The sequence below is a fragment of the Rhinolophus hipposideros genome, assembly GCF_964194185.1.
Source record: "Rhinolophus hipposideros genome assembly, chromosome: 25".
Taxonomy (NCBI): domain Eukaryota; kingdom Metazoa; phylum Chordata; class Mammalia; order Chiroptera; family Rhinolophidae; genus Rhinolophus; species Rhinolophus hipposideros.
Genome location: NC_138071.1, coordinates 26,035,693 through 26,056,568, shown reverse-complemented (window position 1 = coordinate 26,056,568; position 20,876 = coordinate 26,035,693). Strand labels below are relative to the sequence as shown.

At 45.4% G+C, this 20,876-nt stretch overlaps 1 protein-coding gene across 6 annotated transcripts in view; it reads right to left on the bottom strand.

The window, feature by feature from the left end:
* CUL1 (cullin 1) overlaps positions 1-20,876 on the bottom strand; it is a 77,627-nt gene that overhangs the window by 3,893 nt on the left and 52,858 nt on the right. For all 6 annotated transcript variants that reach the window (XM_081038436.1, XM_081038435.1, XM_081038434.1 and 3 more), the window contains exons 10-17: positions 9,658-9,765; positions 9,478-9,584; positions 7,101-7,149; positions 6,595-6,726; positions 5,216-5,333; positions 3,891-3,967; positions 3,321-3,452; positions 1,511-1,603 (exon numbers count right to left, since the gene is read on the bottom strand). In XM_081038436.1, the coding sequence (XP_080894562.1) occupies positions 1,511-1,603; positions 3,321-3,452; positions 3,891-3,967; positions 5,216-5,333; positions 6,595-6,726; positions 7,101-7,149; positions 9,478-9,584; positions 9,658-9,765 (816 nt within the window). The remainder of the gene's footprint in view (positions 1-1,510; positions 1,604-3,320; positions 3,453-3,890; positions 3,968-5,215; positions 5,334-6,594; positions 6,727-7,100; positions 7,150-9,477; positions 9,585-9,657; positions 9,766-20,876) is intronic.

Below are 20,876 nucleotides of genomic sequence, written 5' to 3'. Positions count from 1 at the left end.
CTCATGTTCTATGAGGGCCGTATTACCCTGACACCAAAGCCAGACAGAAACATCACAAGAAAACAGACCAATATCCCTTATGAATATAGATGCCAAAAATCCTCAAGAAAATTCCAGCAAACTAAACCCAGCAGCATATAAAAGGTATTATATGCCATGACCAAGTGGGGTTATTTTAAGAATGCAAGCGTGGTTTAACATAAGAAACCAACTCAACATAATACACCATATTAATAGACAAAAAGCACGTAATTATCTCAACAGAGTGGGGAAGGCATTTAACAAAATCCAACACATTCTCATGATAAAACCAGTAAAAAAAAAATTAGAATAGAAGGGAACTTCTAACATCTAATAAAGGGCATCTAAGAAAAACTTGGTAGCTAGCATCACACCCAACAGTGCAAACTTGGGAAACTTGCCTCCCAGATCAGGAGGAAGGCAAGGAGGCTACTTCTACTCATCACTGTACTGGAAGTTCTACCCAGAGCAACCAGCAAGAGGAAACGAGGACATCCAGATATGAAAAGGAAGAAGGAAAACTGTCTGTATTTGCAAATGACATGATTGCATATTAAAAACAAAAAAAGTCCTAAAAAGGGAAATAAATGTCCTAAACAAAAAAAGTAATACAACCAGAACACTATGCAATAATCAACTGTATTTCTATACACTAACAATGACCAAACAATTCCAATAATAGCATCAAATATAATAAAAGTAAAAGACTTCGGAATAAATTTAACCAAAGTATAAGATGAGTATACTGAAAAACTTGCGCATGAATGTTCACAGAAGTATTATTCACTGTTGCCAAAAGGTGGACACCTCCCAAATGTCCATCGACAAATGAATGGCTACATAACGCGTCCGTCTGTCCATACACTGGGATACACTTCAGCCGTAAGAGAATGAAACAGACGAAACTCAGACACGCTACAACGTGGGGCAACCTTGCAACATGACGCTGCGTGGAAGGAGGCACACACAACAAGCCACGTGCTACAGGGTCATTTGTGTGAATGTCGAGACACAAAGTAGATGAAACGTCTGGCAGGGTCTGGGAGAGGCCGGGGAAGGGGCAGTTACTGCCACGGGGACTGGGCTTCTTTCTGGGTGATGACAACTTCTGGCAGAGCTGGTGCTTAGACACCGTATGAAAAACTTCTAAATTGGACACAGTTTTATATTAAAACATGAAATACATCTCAATGAAATGACTAATAGGAAGGGTAACACTGAAATTCAGCAAAGATTTTAAGCTTAGTAAGAAAAGCTTTCTGGAAAGAGCATTCAGAACGGGCTACCTGAATGAGAAAGGCACGTGAGTGGACTTATGTGTGTGACTGAAGGTGTGCGTAACACTGAGTTTAAAAGTTACGCTTTTTAAAACCACGTGTTCAAATCCCGGAATAGAGCATCTTCATGTCCATCAGGCAAATACCCACTCCAAGCCCTCTCCCCACGTTCCCTCCCTAAGATGCACCAGGCGGAGGAGACGCTCAGGTACCATTTTGATCTGCGTGCTGTCCGTCAGCTGCTGCACGGCGTACGCGTCCTCTGTGTTGTACTGAAGCAGAATCGCCATCTGGAACGTGGAGGCCTTGGAGGCCCCGGGGAGAAGCAGAAGCATAATTTACCCACGTGGAAAAAACACCCAACGACACTGCCTAAGTTTAAAGAACTTATTTATAAAATGAACCTTCGAACAGATGCAAAACATAAAGCAGACCAATTTAAAAAGGAATACAGAGTGTCAATTCCACTACAATGCAACACTTTCCTCAAAGAGGTCATTTCCCACCTTTTCCAACATTAAAACTATTTTGAATTTTCTTCTAAAATGTCTGTCGCTGTGACTATCCATCCACACTCACTGAACAGATACACACATCCACCCGGTGTGTAGAGAAATGTGAAGCATCAATCTTCAAATTTGGTTTTGCATAAATGCTGAGGAAAATGACCTTTTGGTGCATTGCTGAGCAAAACCACCTGCAAACTGAATTATATTTGATTTCTTTATCCTAACTACTGTAGCTGTGTTAAGTACGAAGCGGGGTAAAGCAACCCACAGCTGCTAAGGTATCGTTCAGGGAACCGGGCGCCAGGAGGCACACAATGCTTCTGAGTGTGCAGGGGGGTGTCTGGAAGCGTCTCCCCCACATTCCCAGGGGATCCCTTCACCCTTCTCCATGATCCACAGTAACAGGGAAAGAACCATGAGCAGCAAAGCTCGGCCAATGAGAGGCCAAGCAGATGCCGCGGGCAGGCGTCATTGCCTCTGGACAATTTTCCTGGAGACTCCAGGACGCTGGCCAGGAGAACGGAAAGCGGCCGGGGCAGGACCCTAACTGGCTTCAGAGGCCTCCCCGAGCTGACGCACAGGCCTTCTCATCTCTCTATGGCAGTGACCAAATCAAAACAAATCTCAAAGAAATTTCTAGTTGGCGGTGGTCCCACCGATACGTGCAATGTGCCTTAACTCCAACTATATACTTAAAAGGGGTGGTGCCTTTTATTGTCAGTAAATTACCTCAACAAAGTTGATATAAAAATTATTTAAAGAATCAAAAACCTAAGAACAAGAAAACAACCCCACCGAAAAGGACCTTGTTTGTCCCACCTACATGCAAATGTAGGTGGACCTGGGTATTACACATTTTAACTATTTTATCAAAGTAGAATTATTGAACTAACGAGCAGAAGGTGAGCCTGCAGAATGCAGTCTGAAGTTTCTTAACACTTCAAATTTGACTTATGATTATTTTTATAAGCTCACCAGCAAAAACTTCTCAGAGAATAAAACAAAGCCCCTAGTGAAGGAAGCCCACTCTTCACAAAAGTTCAAGTTTTAGAAAGCACCTGGACTCTTTAAGGGAAAAGATCTTAACTGAAAATTGTTATTATTTGATACTCAGTACTGCCATGAGCGAGCGCTGCAGGGTATGACTAACTGCTTTGTCAAAGGAAAAGAACGATCATAATTAAATACACAAAACCCGAGCGTTTTAAGGGACCACTGGAACACAATGTGTCAGGCAGGAGCTGTGCCCCACACTTAGCGCGAACACTTCCATTTTATGGAAGAGAAAACCGAGGCTCTGCATCATCATTAAGTAGCTTGCCCCTTAGCCAGAAGAATTAGAATTCTGCTCATCTGACTCTAAAACCCATGCTGCTTATTGACCTCTACGCTATTTTCCCAGAAGCGTAACTCTAAATTGAGTTGCATGAATCACTGGATTCTGAGTTCTATAATTTGTCTTACCTTCATTTCGAATTTTAAAAAGTATTCCAAAATAAAATGGTGATCTTACCTGCAAAGTGTATCTGTTTTTGAAGCAGTTTGTCACCAGTTCTCCTTTAGACAGCTGATATAACCATGTCAATTTTCTGCCACTGTGACGGCTGGCGTAAAAAGCTGTGAATCGCTGATAGCTACGTTCCAACTAGACAAAAGGACAGCATCAGATGGAATATGTATCTTACCACAGTCTATAATCAGCATTTCTACAGAAAACACACTGTTTTGAGTTTACAGCACCAAATCAGTAATGATATAAAAGTAAAATACAAATGACTCTTACAAAGCATGTGGAACCCAGCACTTTAAGATACAATCAAAAAGGTTTCGACTTCAAGACGGGGAAGTATTGTGGTGTTCATTCCAGCACTAATTAGGTTCTATTGTCTAAGGGTAAATAAAGAACCACGCTGCTGAGGGGCCAGAAGGAGCCTGCTCCCTGCGCGGGACTCGGCCCGGCCCTGCCCCTTTTCAAGGCACCAGCCGGCCAGCAGGAGGTTCTGCAGACACCAGGCGCATCGGTGCTGAAAGCTGCCCTCATCTCTACTCAGCACGAGTGGAACAGAAGACAAACCATCCTTACCTCTGAAGGCAAGGCAAACGTGCACGACTGCTGGAAGGGCCACGATCCGGAACTCAGCACCTGGATGCTGAAATCCACTGTGGGAACGAGGGGATGGAAATTAAGGCACACACTTAGTTAGTCTTACAAACTGAAAACTGCCACCGTTTCAGATACACGTGGATCACTCCTTATGACAACACGTTCAATAAAAACCCTGCTTCAATATACAACTAAGGATTTCATTTCAATTCTTTTATTCAATTAAAATTAGTAAATGGTGGGAGAGGCAGAAATTCTTTTCCTCCAAAGTGTGAGGTTTTCGTCTCACTTCCACCTCAGAATGATGACACTGTAAGCCTGCTTTGCTTTGTGTGCTTTAGTTTTCTGCCATGAGTAACGTCCACCACTTCAGACACCTGGTCGCCGGGCAGATGGCATTAGAGCCCCAAACTCGGAAAATGAGAACCCCAACTAGAAACAACAAAGTCCCTTGGGTTTGGTACAGCACTGTCACTGTGGACACACACAGACCACACATCATATAAATCATCTACACGTCATGACAATAATTTCAGCAACATAAACAGCTGACCACAAGTCCACTGTCACAAGTGTCAGTTCTTTTGCTTTGGGAAAAATAAAACCCCCCTTTCCTTGTAGAGGCAACATTCCCCTGTGGTGACGCCAGCAGCATGTGCCGTCCCACGGCTGCCGCTGCCCTGACAGCAGGAGCCCAGCTGGCCCTCGCGCGGCTGCGTCCCGGCCCAGGACGGCCCCGGTCGCCAACGCCAATCTGAAGCCACGTGGTCTCTATTAGTTTGACTCTGTTCTCCATATGGCCAAGTCAGTTTCTTATAATTAAAACAAATTCTAGGATGGATCCAAACTAAGGTTAAAAAACAATTAAAAATTAAACTGTGTGGAGTTCTGGGCTGGCAGATGCCTGGCAAGTAGAAGAGACCGGGACTCAGGGCCGGGATACAAACCACCAGCTCGCCCCCCACCCCAAACTCCCAACCAGCCCTGCTCAGCCCCAGGTCCCCCGTCTGTCACCTCCTAACATCACACCGCGGTCATGAGGCATCCACAGCTGTTGGGAGGAACTTCCTGTGTCTGTCCTTGATTTTTCTTTTTAAGGGAGGGAGCAGCTCACAGTGGCCCATGAGGGGATCGAACTGGCAACCTTGGTGTTATTAGCACCACGCTCTAACCAACTGAGCTAACCAGCCACCCGTCCTTGAATTTTTGATACAGGTTGCAGCACCCTTACTTGATATTCTGTCATCTCATTTGCTACAAAGGGTGTGGACTTGGGTCAGAACTGTAAACCCGTGGATACTCACAGTCCAGTGGTTCCGAATTCGTCAGGTGCTTTTTGAACTGCTCATTCAAATCTTTGCTCACACCGATGTCTTGAAACATCCGCTGAAGCTTAGAGGTGTACTCAAAGCCGCAGGCTTGCTGAAATAAACCCAGACAGTAGCCCATTAATGTCCACAGAAATGTAAATGCTCACAAGGGGAATCTCACAGAAATCACAGCACATGCCATGCGGAACTGCTGTTACACTGCTACTAAGCTAGTACCATTGAACTAATCGCACAGGATAAATACACACTGATTACAATTAAGACACCATCAGAAATAAGAGAGCTATAAACTGAACAGTTACGTCTTCAGATACACAATAACTATCATTGAGCATCTAAGAGCAAGAATTTGTGACGCTGGTAGGCTACAATGACATAATGCGTCTATGTTGTTATCCACTGCTCTGGACTGGACTGTGTCCCCCAAGTCCCTATATTGAGGCCCTAACCCCTAACGTGACAACTGGAGGTGGGGCCACAGCAAGATAGTAAGTTCAAATGTGGTCCCGAAGCTGGGCCTCCATGATGGAACTAGCGCCATGGTCAGGAGAGAGCACGGAGTTTCTTCTCTCTTTCCGCCATGAAAACACAGTGTGGTGGCCGTCAGCAAGCCAGGAAGAGAACCCTCACCATAAGCTACACCAGTTGGCACCGTCATCTTGAACCTCTCAGCTTCTAACCAACGCCCCTTGTTTCAGCCACCCAGCCTGGGGTACCCTGTTACGGCAGCCCGAGCTGAACATGACACCCACATAACTGTAAGTTCAGGTCCAAGTGAAACACGCTCTCAGACAGTAACAGCGCCCGACAGGCCAGAGAACACTGACGCCGATGCAGGCCGAGTGCAGAGGGGCTGAATACAGAAAGGACCGCTACAAAGCACAGCACTGACCTTTCTGCCCTCCTGTAGGTGCAGGGCTACAGACAGGGAAGTACCCAAGGAGAGAAAGGAAACACCCACTACACCCGAAGCCAGCAAAATGGGACCACAGGCCGTGCCACTCTGCCATTCTGACGGGCGAGACAGGTGTGAAGCCAGGCTGTGAGAAAGCCAAGAGAGGACACTCGGACGGTGAGCAGAGCCCAGTCAGACCAGGCTGGCAGAGCAGGGCCCCGAAGAGAGATGGGAAGGGACGTGGAGAGCACGCGAGGGGCCGGGAAGGCAGGCCTGCATGTGTCATTGTCACAATGCCTCCACTAGGTTTCCAGCAGCGAGTAGCAGAGCCCACACAGTACACACTCCTTGTTATACACTCACGAACGGCTTTGCCCAACTACCAACAATACTTCTGGGGAGACTAACTTGAACGATGACTGAAAAGCTGCATTTTTTAGGAGAAGACGGAACTCACCTTTAATTTAGAGATCATGCTGGCTTCGGCGTCATCACTTGCACTGTTCTGGTGTACGAGCCTCTTGGCCAGCATCTTCGCGTAGAACTTCTGGAACACGTCTTTGTCCTCTATGTACTTGAAGACGACCATCTGGCAAAGCCACCACGAGAGCACACTTAATGAACTTACAAGCCGACTTCACCCAACACACGCCAGAAACCAACACGTGTGCGGTGTTATCTGGCCTGTGTGCCAACACTTACAATGGCGACAAATACTGCCCCCCAGTCTTTATGTATGTTCACCACCCCCATAAATAACATTAGTTTGGTTAGGACTTAGTACTAATGAGGAAAGGACAAATGCTAAAATCAATGAATGCCTCAATTTGGGAAATAAAGCCATAGATGCAAAATAAAATAAATGATTCCATTCCTTTCCACATTTCAGGTGCCCTCTACAAATAACCTAAAACAACTTGTCGGATAAGTGGCGACTAAAAACGGTATCATTAAGCACCTTACCACTTGATTGAGCGTATCTTCTAGTTCTGCTTCTTCTGGGTTCTTGGAACTGGAATTGTTTAAAAAGGCAGTGTTGTAAAACATACCAGCACACGTTGCATCAGCAAACACCACGCAGCCCACCCATCACGCAAGAGCAGGGGTCTGAACATCCAGAGGATCAGTCTTCCTCAGACTGGGACCGGAAAAGGGACGGCCAGCATTTCTCACTATGGCAATTTGGCGATCTTACACTGTATGTCTGTCTCTCAGGCAAGGACAGCGTATGAAACAATCGTTTAGAATATCTAAGATGAATTTCAACAGATTTTTATAAAAAAGTTCACAAACATCCTGAATCGTTTTCCTTTTACAGAATCCATTTAAATATAACCCATTTAAACATAAGCAAACGAACTTTACTTTTCTAACTGCTTTCCACACAATATGCTTTAACTTTGAAAAAAATAAAACCGCACATAGTTTCCTTATAATGGCCTAATAATTAAAGATAATGAAAGGGCTTAAACTACTAATTGCCTTCCATTTGTAGTTATGTCTACAAACAGACGGCTGTCATTTAACGATATGTCCTTTAATTGATGTGCCCAGAATGAACTGATTCATTCATTCTAGTCTATGAACAAAAATTAACTGAAAGGGAAGATTTCGGGGTAAATGAAATTTTAAAGGTTTTATGATAAGAGTCCTTCATAAAGAAGACCCCCATAAATGCATATGAAATGGTCCCAGCCACCAAACCAGAGGTGCTGACGAGCTGCTCCTACTGGAGAGCAGCAGGCTCCGATCAGAAACCCCACTCGTGTCCCTCAGGAAGGCCAGGCTGCCTCCTCTCTGCACCTGTTCCTCAGCACCTACTGGACCCCACTCACTAACACAAGCTCATCAAAGCCAGGCACTGGAACTGGCTGCCCTTCTGTCTGCTTTCGCACCTTCATTTAGCAATCAAGAGACCTGACGAAGGCCATTCACGAAAAGACAACGGACAGAAAGGACACCGTTCTGCCAAAGAAAATATGGCAGTCCCGACTGTGGTACCACCCTATTAAACACATTAGAGATTTTCATGTCACAGCCTGAAAAAGGAAGTCAGGTCAGGAGAGGCACTCCAATTTAAAGTCCGTTTTCATTCCTGAAATGAATGCATTAGAGGATCTGATTGGAGTTGCTAAGTTATACACTAGACCAGCACTGCAATAATTATAAAAAACCCCAAATACTCAATCCTCAGTGACCTTGGGCAAATGGCTTTCTGATAAACTTAGAGATGGACATCAACCTATCAAACTTTTCCTCATGCCTGCCAGGAGACCATGCAGCTGTCCAGAGCTCTGTTAATATAGTAAATTATATTAGATTTGCTATTATTGAGCCATCCTTACATTCCAAGAAAACTATACTATGTCCCAGATAATTACTCTTCCGTTCACTGATAAATTTAATTTGCTAACATGTTACTTAAGATTGCCACAACTTTACTCTAAGGGAGACTTGTTTGCAGTCTTTTCTTGGTACGTGTCTGTATTGTCTTTTTCGTAATGGGGTTAATGTGAGCCTTAGGGAGCCACCTAAAATACAATTTATTAATGTCAAAACCTGTCCAATTTGGGGGTGTAGAAAACTATCACAACATTTGCTGATGTGATAATTGGAATAATAAAATAAGCTCTGAGCACTTCTTCACTGAAGGAAGCTGTTCAAGGGGAAGAGAAGCCGAGAAAAAAACCCACAACAAACACACAAACAAAAAAATCAGTGAGAACCTCAGAAAACACAACCCAGAGAAGAGAACCATAAATTATGTGCCTGTAGCTCTTAACATACACACCCCAATAGGAAAAAATATCAGTTGTGAAATAAGACGGTTAAAACATAAAGAATATCAAACAGCTATGAAACAAGCTCATTAAATGAAGATAAATACTGAAAGTATGTGGGATAATTAAAGTCCTTTAGTACATGGACAGGCTTCTCTTTTAAAAAACAGCCAGTGGGAGCTATTGCAGCAGATTTTCAGCTGGAAAAAAATGAAGCTAAAGCAGGAGAAAAGAACGAGAGAGCAGGAGAAATGGCTGCTTTCTGCTGTCATCTCCACCCTCGTTTACAACCAGTTGGACGCACCCAATGGAACGTTACTTAGCTAACTAAATGGGCCACGCTGCCTGCCACGCTTAAAGACGCTGGTAATGTATGAATAAAAGGACCTGGGCATGTAACAGATAGTACGAAGTAGAAGACGTATCAGGTTTAAAGCGTTTTCTCAAGAGGTACAAAAATTACAATTTAACGTATGTAAAATGTAATGTAAGTTTTAATTCCTCACTGAAAGCTGAGATTTTTCAGTAGCTTTACTGAGAAAAAACAAAGTCACCAATACCTCTTCTTCAACAAGGAGTCGCAGTACCGGGCCAGCAGCTCAGGGGACTTGCTGGACGACTGAGCCATTTTGGTGACGGCGTTGTTGTTTATGAAGCGACCACAGGCCTGCGGGATCACACAACAGCCCGTCAGAGGCAGAGCCACCACCCGCGCCCGGGAGCCACAGGGCCACACCCACCTTGTCCAGCGCGGCCACGAAGCCCGCGTCGTTGTTGAACGCAGACATGACCAGGGCGTTGTACTTTTTATGAACATCCAACACGGTCTGGACATACATTTTGGGGTCCTTGAGGGGAAACAAACAAAAGCTGGTTACTGGGGGTGAAACTGCACATGTATGTGCTACTGTAAATATATTCCAAAAGGTTTCCATACTATTTCAAAGACGCTAATGAGTAAGATCAAGTAGTAGTTTTGGCTCCATCATCAAAACACACAGGATGTTTTGTTTACAGATACAATACATATTCTCTACACCCAAACTTAAATACCAGTCTCATTCTCATATGAAAAACTGATTTTTCAAATTATTTGAAAATTCAAAGGGATCACAGAAAACAAAGTTTAAAAAAGGGATAGCTCTGCTTAGCCAATAATTGTTAAAAATTCAAATTCTAGCCTTGTTTCAGCTGGGGCAACCAATCAGCCAGTTTTCTAGAACTTAGCAGGGCAGGTGAGGCAGGAGGAATGCAGGGTTTAGGTGTGTGGAGCGTGGGTGAGGGGCAGGGGGTCAGATGTGCAGTGGGGGGCTGACTAGCCCACTGACCAGATCAGACGACTGGCGTGGACAGAGAAGGGGAACTAAGGGGGGAGGGGCCGGGCCCGGGAGGCAGGCAGACACCGGCTCTCTGGACAAAGGAACATCATAACGGGAACCGAATGTCAAGGACAGACCCAGGAGTGACGCAGAAGGAAGACTGCAGGATGGGGACAAAGGAGACAGACCTGAGTGACAGTAAAGACGGGGCTGGTGCGGGGACTCGCTGCAGCCTGAGGGTGCTGAGCCCAAACAGGCCTGTCACAATCGCACCACGAGGCTGGGGCGTATCACCATTTTACAGACAAAGAAACCAAGTCACAGGTTAAGTATCTGGCCAGGGTCTAAGTAGCGACAGTCAGGCTGGACCCCAGGCCGACCCCCGAGTTCAGCATCTCCTCCAAGGCTGTGAAAAGGGAGAGGCCTGGGTGACAGTCCACCCGCAGTGCCGACAGATGCCCTGCTGCTGGGCGTTCAGTAGGAAGCTTTCCTCGCACCCGCGTGACACAAAAACACAAGTCGTGTCACCTCACAAATGGAGGCCGGAGAGGCAGCGAGCTTAAGTGGTTTGCAAATGTTTCCAAATTGCTGACAGATGGCAATCCTCAGGATTCAGGAATGAGAAAGCAGAATTCCCCAAATCCTAAGTACTCTGCATTTTTTGTTAACAATTTACTTATTTTTAAATAATGAGTAACCATTAAGAGTGAATCATTTTTCTGTGATCATGTTATACTAAGAGTTCCAGAGGTTTTCTGTCAATAATTGTGAAATAAAAATCACTTAAAATATTGAAAGCTTATACACGTTCGCCATATATATATGTATATATAAACATTATCTACCATCAAATGTTAAAACGCACACAGCACTACCTGGCCTATCAGCTACAATGTCCTCCGTTCTGCACCGATGGTCTTATTCATGAGAGCATTTCCCACGTGGGCATGCACTGTACTTCATACAAACTCATTTCTTTTTTTTTTAACCATGAAAACATCGTCTGCTTGACTTGATTTTGGTTTTGCACTGAAACTGGTAGTGTTTTTGCCAGTTCAGATCGCTTTCTGATTTCATGTCAAATTATTTCACAGCATTCACGTATTTTTCTCTTTGCATACATGAAAAATATTCACGTATTTTTCTGTCGAAGTATTTCCAAAAAGTTTAGCCTACAGCAAGTATCCAAACACTGGAAAATGCCAACAAACACTTCTGGGTAGTATCGGAATAAGATAATATTCAGGATCAAGGCCAACATATTACTAAGAAGTTCATGTCAAAATCACCAATTGAAGCGTCTCTTTTTGCTTCCAAAACTTGCTATTTTTCTTGGAACACCACTCAGAGGATCTCACAGGATTTACACAAAGTATATTACGTATAGCATATATAAATATTTATTTTATTTGCAAGAATGACTCCCCCTCTGCAGCAGAGAGGGCCACACATGCACACAGGAGAACTTGGCATCGCCTACGAGACTGACCGACGAGGCTGCACTGCTTCTCCTCCACAGGCTCTCGTCCTGGCCCAGACAATGACCTTCACCTCCGGCTGCACATCAGCACCCCCACCGCTCCTCTGGACTGTCATCAGTGGATTCCTTTGAACCAGGAATATCTGTGTTGACTATTATGCTGGCTGGAGATTCACAATGCCTTTCCCTGTTTTCTTGACCAATTTTTCTCAAATCCAGGATTTGGAAAAACATAAATGTCTCATGAAATGCCAGGAAGAATTTCTTGACAGACAAATCTTGCCCACGGGCACAGATGTCCTCAGACTCCAATTGAGAGGTTTTTTACTATTAGGTGGTGTAAAAGTAATTGCAGTTTTTGCAATTGTTTTTAACCTTTTAAACCGCAATGACTTTTGCACCAGCCTAATACTACAGGCGAGCCAGCCGGGAGTGTGGCTGGTGAGAAGTCAGGTTTGACTGGAACCTGCTAAGGGGCAGAATATGCTGAAGCATCGATCCGTGGAAATCCGAATTTAGCATCTGAGACGCAGACAACAGCCAGTTGGGACCCTGGAAGGGCAGGTGGAGACGGCACACCCTGGGCCTAGAGACTGTCAGGGAAGGGGCAGCCAGCAGTGGTCAGCAGCAGGAGGTGAATGACGCTGCCCAGGTGTCGGGAGGGCAGCAGGGTGACGGGGATCCAGGCAGCAAGTAGGGCAGGGAAAAGGTCGGCGGGATCAAGTGCCTGCTTTTTCAAGAAAATGAAGACTCCGGATTTCTGATGCTTTTTAAAAAAATGACCAGAGTGGATTCCTGACTATTGGTTTATTCTGTAGCACAAAGAGCTCTTTGCATAAGAAACATGACACCGCAGGGCTGGACGTGGAGGGGTGTCACCCTACTCCTCCCATTTTCAGTTGTCATTATTATGCCAATGACGTCACTTTCATCTGCGGGCCAGACCAGATTTACCCACTCAGCTCAAACGACCTGCCCTTGGAAGGGCCCTGAGGCTGCAGGGCTGACCAACGTGACCTGCTCTGCATCTTCTCTCCACGTCTTTCCATTCTCCTTCTTTCCTTGCAACATTAGATTGTGGGAAAAACTCAAATATATTCAAAACCACAAAGAATGGTAAAATCCCCCCCAGGTACTCATCATCTAGCTTCAACAACAACCGCAGACTAAACAAGTCCATTACGGAGTCCGATGCTCTAACTCCTTCCTCTCTCCATCCCCGCCGTAACCAGCCTCCGTGTCACTCTCCGTCTGAACAACTGTATCAGCCGAACTGGTTTCCTCATGACTCTTCATCCTTTCAATCCCTTTCGTGGTAGAGATTTTAAAAATAAAAACCTGATCTTGTAAGTTTCAAGTTCATTACCACTCTTCCCGGTTGGACTCAGGGAGTATCATTAACACAGAGTTCCTGGTTTCAGTTTTACCTTGTGCCACTCCCCTCTCCTTCTCACTCCAGACCTCTGGGGTCTTAGAGGGAGTAGTGTTTACACCACTGAGGGCTCTGCTCTGTCCAGGACCCCCTTTGCCTCGTTAGCTCCAACTCTTCTATGGGTCTCAGGGAAGCTCTCTGAACGTCAAACACAGTTTAGGCCCCCTGTCCTATGCAGGGCCCCAAAGCCCCGGATGTTGATGACACCGCGAGTCTGCTCATGGTGGCCTGCCGAGACCGTGCCGACGCTGTTCACCACCGCTGCACTTAAGTGCCTGGTGCAGCAGCGCTCACCAGCGAAATCAGAAACAATGAGAATCGTAACTGAGTTCTTACCTTTCACTCCACATATCTCCTAAAAGGATAATTCTCACAAAGAGAAAATATGCTTTAGGAGCCTCACAGAGCTTCCATTTTATCTGATCCCCTTAAGTGTCTAGGGCATGATCTCAGGGACAGCTAGTACACATGAGATGTGGCTTCCCTAAGGAATACCGGAATGCTGCATAGCCGGGTGTAGCAGGCAGGAGGGGCGCACCATCCCTCCAAGCCAACAACAGAGCTGACCTTCCCTGGACAGCTGCTGTCAGCGGGAGCCGCCTAAAGCACCCACATGGCTTGTCCAGCCAGGAATCAAGAAAGCAGACCCACTGCAGGAGCTGGGAGGGGGCTCTGAGAACGGTCAGCCACGTCACAGCACCACAGGGCCCCTTGCTGACGTCCTTACCTTGAGAGCACTTCAGGAAAGAGAAAGAAATGGTCTCACTGATTCATAAGAACACAGCATGCCATTATCTGGGGGCAGAGCAATTCTTTTCCCCTATAAATACTAGCACTTGGTAAGATTATCTCCATACAAAACCCGGAGAAGAAATTTCAGAAAAAGAACAATCACAAACCATCAACTACAGAGAAAAATAGGTAACAATCTGTGGGCATACAGATTACCCACTTTGACAATTACCTGCGGAAGTTTTAACCCTGGGCTGGCTTTCCCCCATCACTCAGAACGTTTCTGAGGGGCTCCCTCCACTGCCATTGTGTGTGCCCAGGTGCTAAAATTAATTTTGATATTAACTAATGGGGAAAAAAAAGAAAAAAAAAACCCTCAAGAAACTGGGAGACAAAGGGAAGGCCTCATATACTAACATAAATATCCTTGCAATTTCTTACGGGCTTTTTCTACTCTATCACCTAATCTCTTCTGATATGCACAAACCAGCAGTTTTTCTGGCTGAGAGGGGTTTAAAGTTTAAAATACCAGGACAAACCTGGCAATTTACCCAGTGCGCTCTAGTCTCACCATTTTAACTTCTGTCCACCTAATATTTTCACCTAGTGATCATGGCTTTTAGTGTCAGATCATAATTTCTAAGTTTGTGGCTTCTGGTGAACTTTTATAAACTACTGATTGCAGTTATGTAACTGTGGGCTTTTATTCTTGACCCTGGCCGTCACCGCCCTGGTTACTCCCCTGTCCTGGCTGTCCTGGCTCACACAGCGCCCTTCAATCCGCGGTGAATCCCCCTGCTATTACCCTGGAAGCGCCAAGGCCCGAAGCTGACTGGACAGAGGCACTGAATGATCAGAGGTGAAAATACCAAGTTTTGAAAGTGGGATTAAGTTTGACTTGCCAGGAAAAACTGTGACTTCTCTAAGAGAAACAACGACGTTTCAGAAAGTAGTAATTACACCAGTTCCGACGCAGGGCAGTGCCTGCAGAGGGCGGGGCTGTTCATCTCAACCGGGACAGGTGTTGAGAGAAGTTCAAGGGCAGTTTCCAACTGGTCTTGAACCAAGCAGGGGCCACTTCAGGACTTAAAAATATATGACAAAGATTAAACCAAAATTTAGTTTGATGTGGAGTATAAGGTCAGATCTGGGTAGGGAGAGGCTTACATAATTGGTTTGCTTGGGAAAGGATTAAAGCCCTCCCTAGAGATGAAAGAAAGAAAGGTTTATCCTGAATATAAAACTGAAACAACGGATCTTTTCATAGTCTGGTTATCCTAGACTAAAAATGGACACTTGTGTACTTTTTCTTTTAAAGAAAATGGTCACTTTTTTCATCCCATGACAAGACAGAAAATAAATTCACACGTTTAGCTATAGGCTTTAACTAATTTACACTGTCAGTGAATATTCGTTCCTTTGTAACTAGTCTGACTTACGTACAAAACTGCTTCTTTTGTCCCAGAACAGCTCCTTACTCCCTCCTCTTTCTCCTTTCCCACATCCACTGCATCAAAACTGGTACATTTCTTTCGTTTTTTAAAAAAAATGTTTTATCATGGACATACTTCAAATACACTCAAAATACAAAAGAACAGGAAAATCAACCCCATAAACCCATCGCCCAGCTTTAAGGGACAGCCTACAGCGACAGCTAGGATTTTTCTCATCCCACACTCCTCATACTCTTTAGATTTTATGCATGTGTATTCCATCTCCTTTCACCAAAGAGCCAAGTCAGACTCCAAATGCGAGGTCCCCTTGCTAATTTTATCACTGCGTGGATATTCCCTTCCATGACCATGCACAGATTGGTTAACTCAGGATAAGTCATTTAAGCATTTCACTCCAGAAGAGAGAGGGAATGAATCTTGGATGTAGAAATAAACCCCAAATCTGCCTGAATCACCCAGCACTAACGCCACTGCTCATTCTGGTGTCAGTTCACACACAGTGAGGCTCCTGTGATTGTTTCTAGCTCCACTTCTTAATGCAAACCACAGAATTTTCCCCTAATTCTGATAAGGTCCTAGACTCACGCCTTTGTCTTATGCTGACAAGTGTCTGTCTGAGCTTCCCGATTCCATTTCGAGTGCCCCCTTGATGAGCACCAGCAGTGCTGGTCCCGGAGCTTCTGTCTCCTCCGGTCTCAGCGCAGTTTCTCTCAAAGCTGCAAATAACCTTTCACCACGTTGCTCCCCAGTCCATCCCTGTAGCCCAGCACCCCCCACCCCCGTCAGAAAACAGCCTGCTGGACATCAAAGTACCCACAAGCCCACTGTTGGCTTACATTTCAGCTCCATTCAGACGGAGAACACTAAATCAAGACTTGGTTTCCAGGAGGATTCTGTGCTTAGCTGCTGCCATTTCTGCCCTGAAGACAGAGTGCTGACACTTTCCTTTATAACCTGATTTATGGTCATTCACGAAGCTCCCTTTGTAGGGAAGCACAACAGCCCCCAGCTGCTTAGAATCGTGTTAATTAAAAATTCAACATGAAACCAATGGCATCGCCAAGCATTCATTAGCAAGTACTTACAAGTCTGCATTTTGGGCTCTGTTCCTGGTCTTTACTTTGGCATTCTGCTGTGAGCCGGTGCCATGGGAATCACAGGGCCGTCCCATGACTCAACAGCGTATTTCCTTGTAAGTGGAGCGCTGACGACTGACCACACCACCCGTGTCCTCCCCATGGGCCCCTGGGGGAAGGATCTCCAGTCCTGAGGGCAGTGCAGTGGTTCCTGTGCCCACTGGGACTCATGGAGCTGCTTGCCTCTCCCGGCAAGCTCCCTGCACTGACCAGGATCGGGGAGCACAGGAGACACCCCCCTAACGACCGGAGCACCCGACCTCCCGCCTGCACGCTGAGTGCTGCCACCTTACACTCAGCATCGCTGGTACCTCCTATCCTTATGTTGCTCCTCTACTTATCTCATTTATCCTATTGTCCTTTGCGTATGGTGTATACAGCCCTGGTTCCTGCTGGGAACAATGAGGGGGGAATGAAAGCCTAAGTCCCGAGACACTATTCTGTACAACACATCGGGCTGAGCTCTGAGGGCAGGGAGATGGACGAAGCCATCCCTGCAGAAGACAGCTACAGACAGCTGACGTCTGAAGTACATCTGAAGTAGCATGAACGTCATGGAAATAATCCAACGTGACACTATTGCAAAAGGGTGATCGGGAAAGGCTTTGTGGAAGAAACGGCACTTGAGCTGGGTTTGGAGAGAGAAACAGGTGTTTCACCGGTAGAAAAACAGGAATGTGGCTAAGCAGAGAGAGCTGGGGGGCTCAGCAAGGCGTGTCTCTGGAAGTGCCTTTTGATGAGCAGGATGGGGTAACAGAGGAAGTAACCAGAAAGGAGGTGGCGGCCACCTAGCAGACGTCTCTTCCTCGTCACCAACACCATCCTCAATAAACACCTGTGTACAACGCTAGCACTAAAACTGCAGCGAGTGTGCAACTGTAATGAGGTGTCACCCTTACTCAGGGGACTTACAATCGATAGCGGAGTGACAGGAAACAAGTCCTACACAAAATGGCACGTGTTAGATTTTTTAATGCCTTAAGGTTTAGCATGGAGGTGCAGTCCCTTAGGGCTGGGAGAGCTAGTGGGGAGCTCTTTTGAGGAAGGAGGAGTTGCGCTGGCCTCAGGCAACAGAAGGCAGGTGACTACGTCACAAGCAATCACAAGCAACAGCAGCTCGACTACAGACGAGGACATGTGTGGCCTGGGGAGAGGGAATGGTCATGTAACAGTTTCATTGGACGATGAGATTCGTGAACATCGGGGCAAATTAGAAGAGGATTTTGATTTAATGTAATACCAGAGATTTAATATATTGTCATAGGGAAGAGGTTTTATTTTGCTTTAAAACAAATAATGCATGTGGCATAAAATTGTTAATGCCTTAGGCAGCACTTTTGAAGGATTAAACGGCTAAGCATTGAGAGACAAACGGGAATGAATGGGCAAGATGCAAGGCCATTTGGGAGCTGGATCGATGGGACCAGATGAAGATGGCAGCTTTGGGACTGGACAGAAAGGCTTGGAGAGCCCAGGAAAAGGCGAGTCTATGCTCTGAGCCCTCAGAGGACACAGGGGGGACACAGGCGGTCCTGCCTGGAGAGGATTCCGAGGAGTGTTCAGACAGCAGGAAATCACACACAATCCATGACTGCGGCTGCCGCAGCCAAGGATGAAGGCAGGGAGGTACATTCCCACAGCCACCACCACCTCTGTGCTAAGGACCAGAGGGAGGAAGATGTGGGCGTGTAAAGGACGTGCAATACAGTCACCTCCAGATGAGGTCACAGACTCTCAACGGGAAGACACGGTGACAGGGAGGCGTTTCAATTCAGACTTCTTTTTTTTTTTTTTTTTTTTTTTTTTGGTTGTTGAGAGCCCACTGGCCCATGTGGGTATCGAACCGGCAGCCTTCGGAGTTAGGAGCATGGAGCTCTAACCGCCTGCGCCACCGGGCCGGCCCCCAATTCAGACTTCTTGACACAAAGTCCACTGCAGGAATGCCGCGAGGGCCTGAATGAACGAATGACTGAAAACAGTGATTTCCATTTTACCTGTAACATTTGTTGGCTCTCTGAGTTGTAATACAGCACGATGCAGCTGGTGGCTTTGGGATCAAGAGGCGAGCGCAGGGCCAGCCACACGGTGGGCTCGTCTTTAAAAGGAGCCCCTGCAGGCGTGAGCTCTGCTTTCAGAGATGCCCCTAGGAGACCCATGGGGCGGGGGCCATCCTCCTCTTACGTGTCAATACAGCTCGTTTTCCTACAAAACGGTCACTACGCTGCCAATGCTCCGGCCCAACCACGCAGGCACACAAGATCTTTCCAATGTTTGACTTCCAAAAGAGATTTAGTGCACCCCACTTTCTCCTCAGTCCAGAAATCACACCTGGGGTAACTAGCCTATGAAACAAACTCGCCTATCAGAAAGTGACTTATCTGATCCTTTGTTCAGCTCTAAACCAGTTGTGAATCCATCCTTGAATGTTTATGCACAAGGTTCCCGAAGTCCTACTGGTACCCAGGGCTATGCTAACTTACGCTGCAGCACAGCAGTTAGGCAGCAATGACCTCATCACGAGGTTCTCCTCTGGAGAGAACTGCCAGACGTGCTGGCATCTCACATGACCGCGGGCGGGATGGACCCACACTGACCTGCTTCCGTATCCCTCAGCCGAGACGCCGGTTCTCTGAGAGGAGCCCTGAGCCCGGCCTGCAGTGCGGGAGTGCGGCCGGGCCTGGGTGGCCTGGGTGGCCGGGCAGGTCCCAGGCCCAGCCGAGCTCAGGCTCTCCCAGGGGCATTCCCCTCAGACACCGCCGCTCTGGTTTAGGTGCCAGATACAGATACCACCAGGAATTTCCCTAGCACAGGCCTTTAAATTTCAAGTCTGTTTTCACTATGAAAAAAATGCCTTAGAAAGTTGTTAAGTAAATTTTGAAGTTTCTAACACATAAAATATTTGAATCACACTACAGATTTGAAACCTGTAATAATTTCAGGCTAGGCCAGACTGGCTAAGCAGTAAAACTGTTTTCTAACCAAACTGATGGTATTTATGGAATCAGAGGGCTAGATAACTTAACCTTTCTAACTCTTAAAAAATCATTTAAGCAGTGCTTTCTGTGGGATTTAATATGCTAATTATAAATGATTCTCATACACTATGACTCAACTGGGCAAAATTTTTAAACTTTAAAAATTGTGTTCTCAAAGTAATTAAATACCTCCTACAATTATGTATGATTGTAGTTTTTTGTTTTTTTTTTTTTACTAACTCAAACAAGCTTAATTTCTAGTGAAAAATAACTGCTGGTAAATACAGTTTATTTGTGCTGTTTATTGCTGACAGATGAAGTTTCCACAAATAGAGAAAGAATTTTACCTAGAAGCTGGGCTTTTGCTTTAACTGGCTGAAAAAGTAAACATGAGATTCAAGACTCACTGACCAAGCCAACCAAGCAGCTGACTGTACCCTAAAGATAAAACAACGGTACCTGAGAATTACAGAGAGCATATTTCTGCGATCTAGGCCCTGCCCTTGCTTGGGAAAAATGACATTTAGAATACTCCATCATTCTGTGAAGATGAAAAAAGTGATCTATAGTATTTATTTTTAATCTAACTACATTCACTTACAACAAGTACCCTCGGACCAACCTTTTATCTAACACGTAACAGTTTGCTTGTACATGAAAAAGCAAAACCTGCTTCATTTATCTACTACTCTAATCCCCAGCTGATGAAATAACAGACTCACCACTTAACTCATTTCAAGGAAAGTTAAGTCTTTTACTTGGCTCTGCTGTCCAGACAGCTAACTCAAGTTTTAAGTTAACAACTGTGAAAACACATTACATTACTGAAGAAATATCTTCACCAAGCTGGCCTCTTCTGAACAACGTGTGTGCATGTGTGTATGTGTAGCAAACCCTTTAAAAAGGAACATTTAGTTTGGAAATAAACATCAAGATGCACAGATAATTTTTAAACGACTTTTAACAATCAAAACTGTATACAATCGTAAAAATGTGGCCATCACTGCTGAGCACTTACATGCACTGATTTAATAATCATTTTACCAGTATTACAAAAACCCTTCAGTGGGCACTATCATTATTCCATTTCTTCTAAACTGACATAGACAGGAAAAGCAACTCGCCAAAGGTTACAGTTAAAGTGTCGGTGGTGCTGGGGTTTGTGTCCCGACAGATTGTCCTGGGGTCGCATTCGATCACCCACTGTCACACCACACTGTATGTGTCCCATGCTGGGACTTCATTCTTAAACTTACACTAAAACCTGGAGCTCTTTTTCACAAAACCCACTAACTAAACCAGTTCCCTTCCATCCAAATATAAAATTAATTATTTTATAAACCTCAAGGTAGGGGTTTACATTCATCCCTCTAGTAATTCATAGATGTGGCAACGAGACAGCAAGCAACCCCGCTAATTAAAATTGGAAAA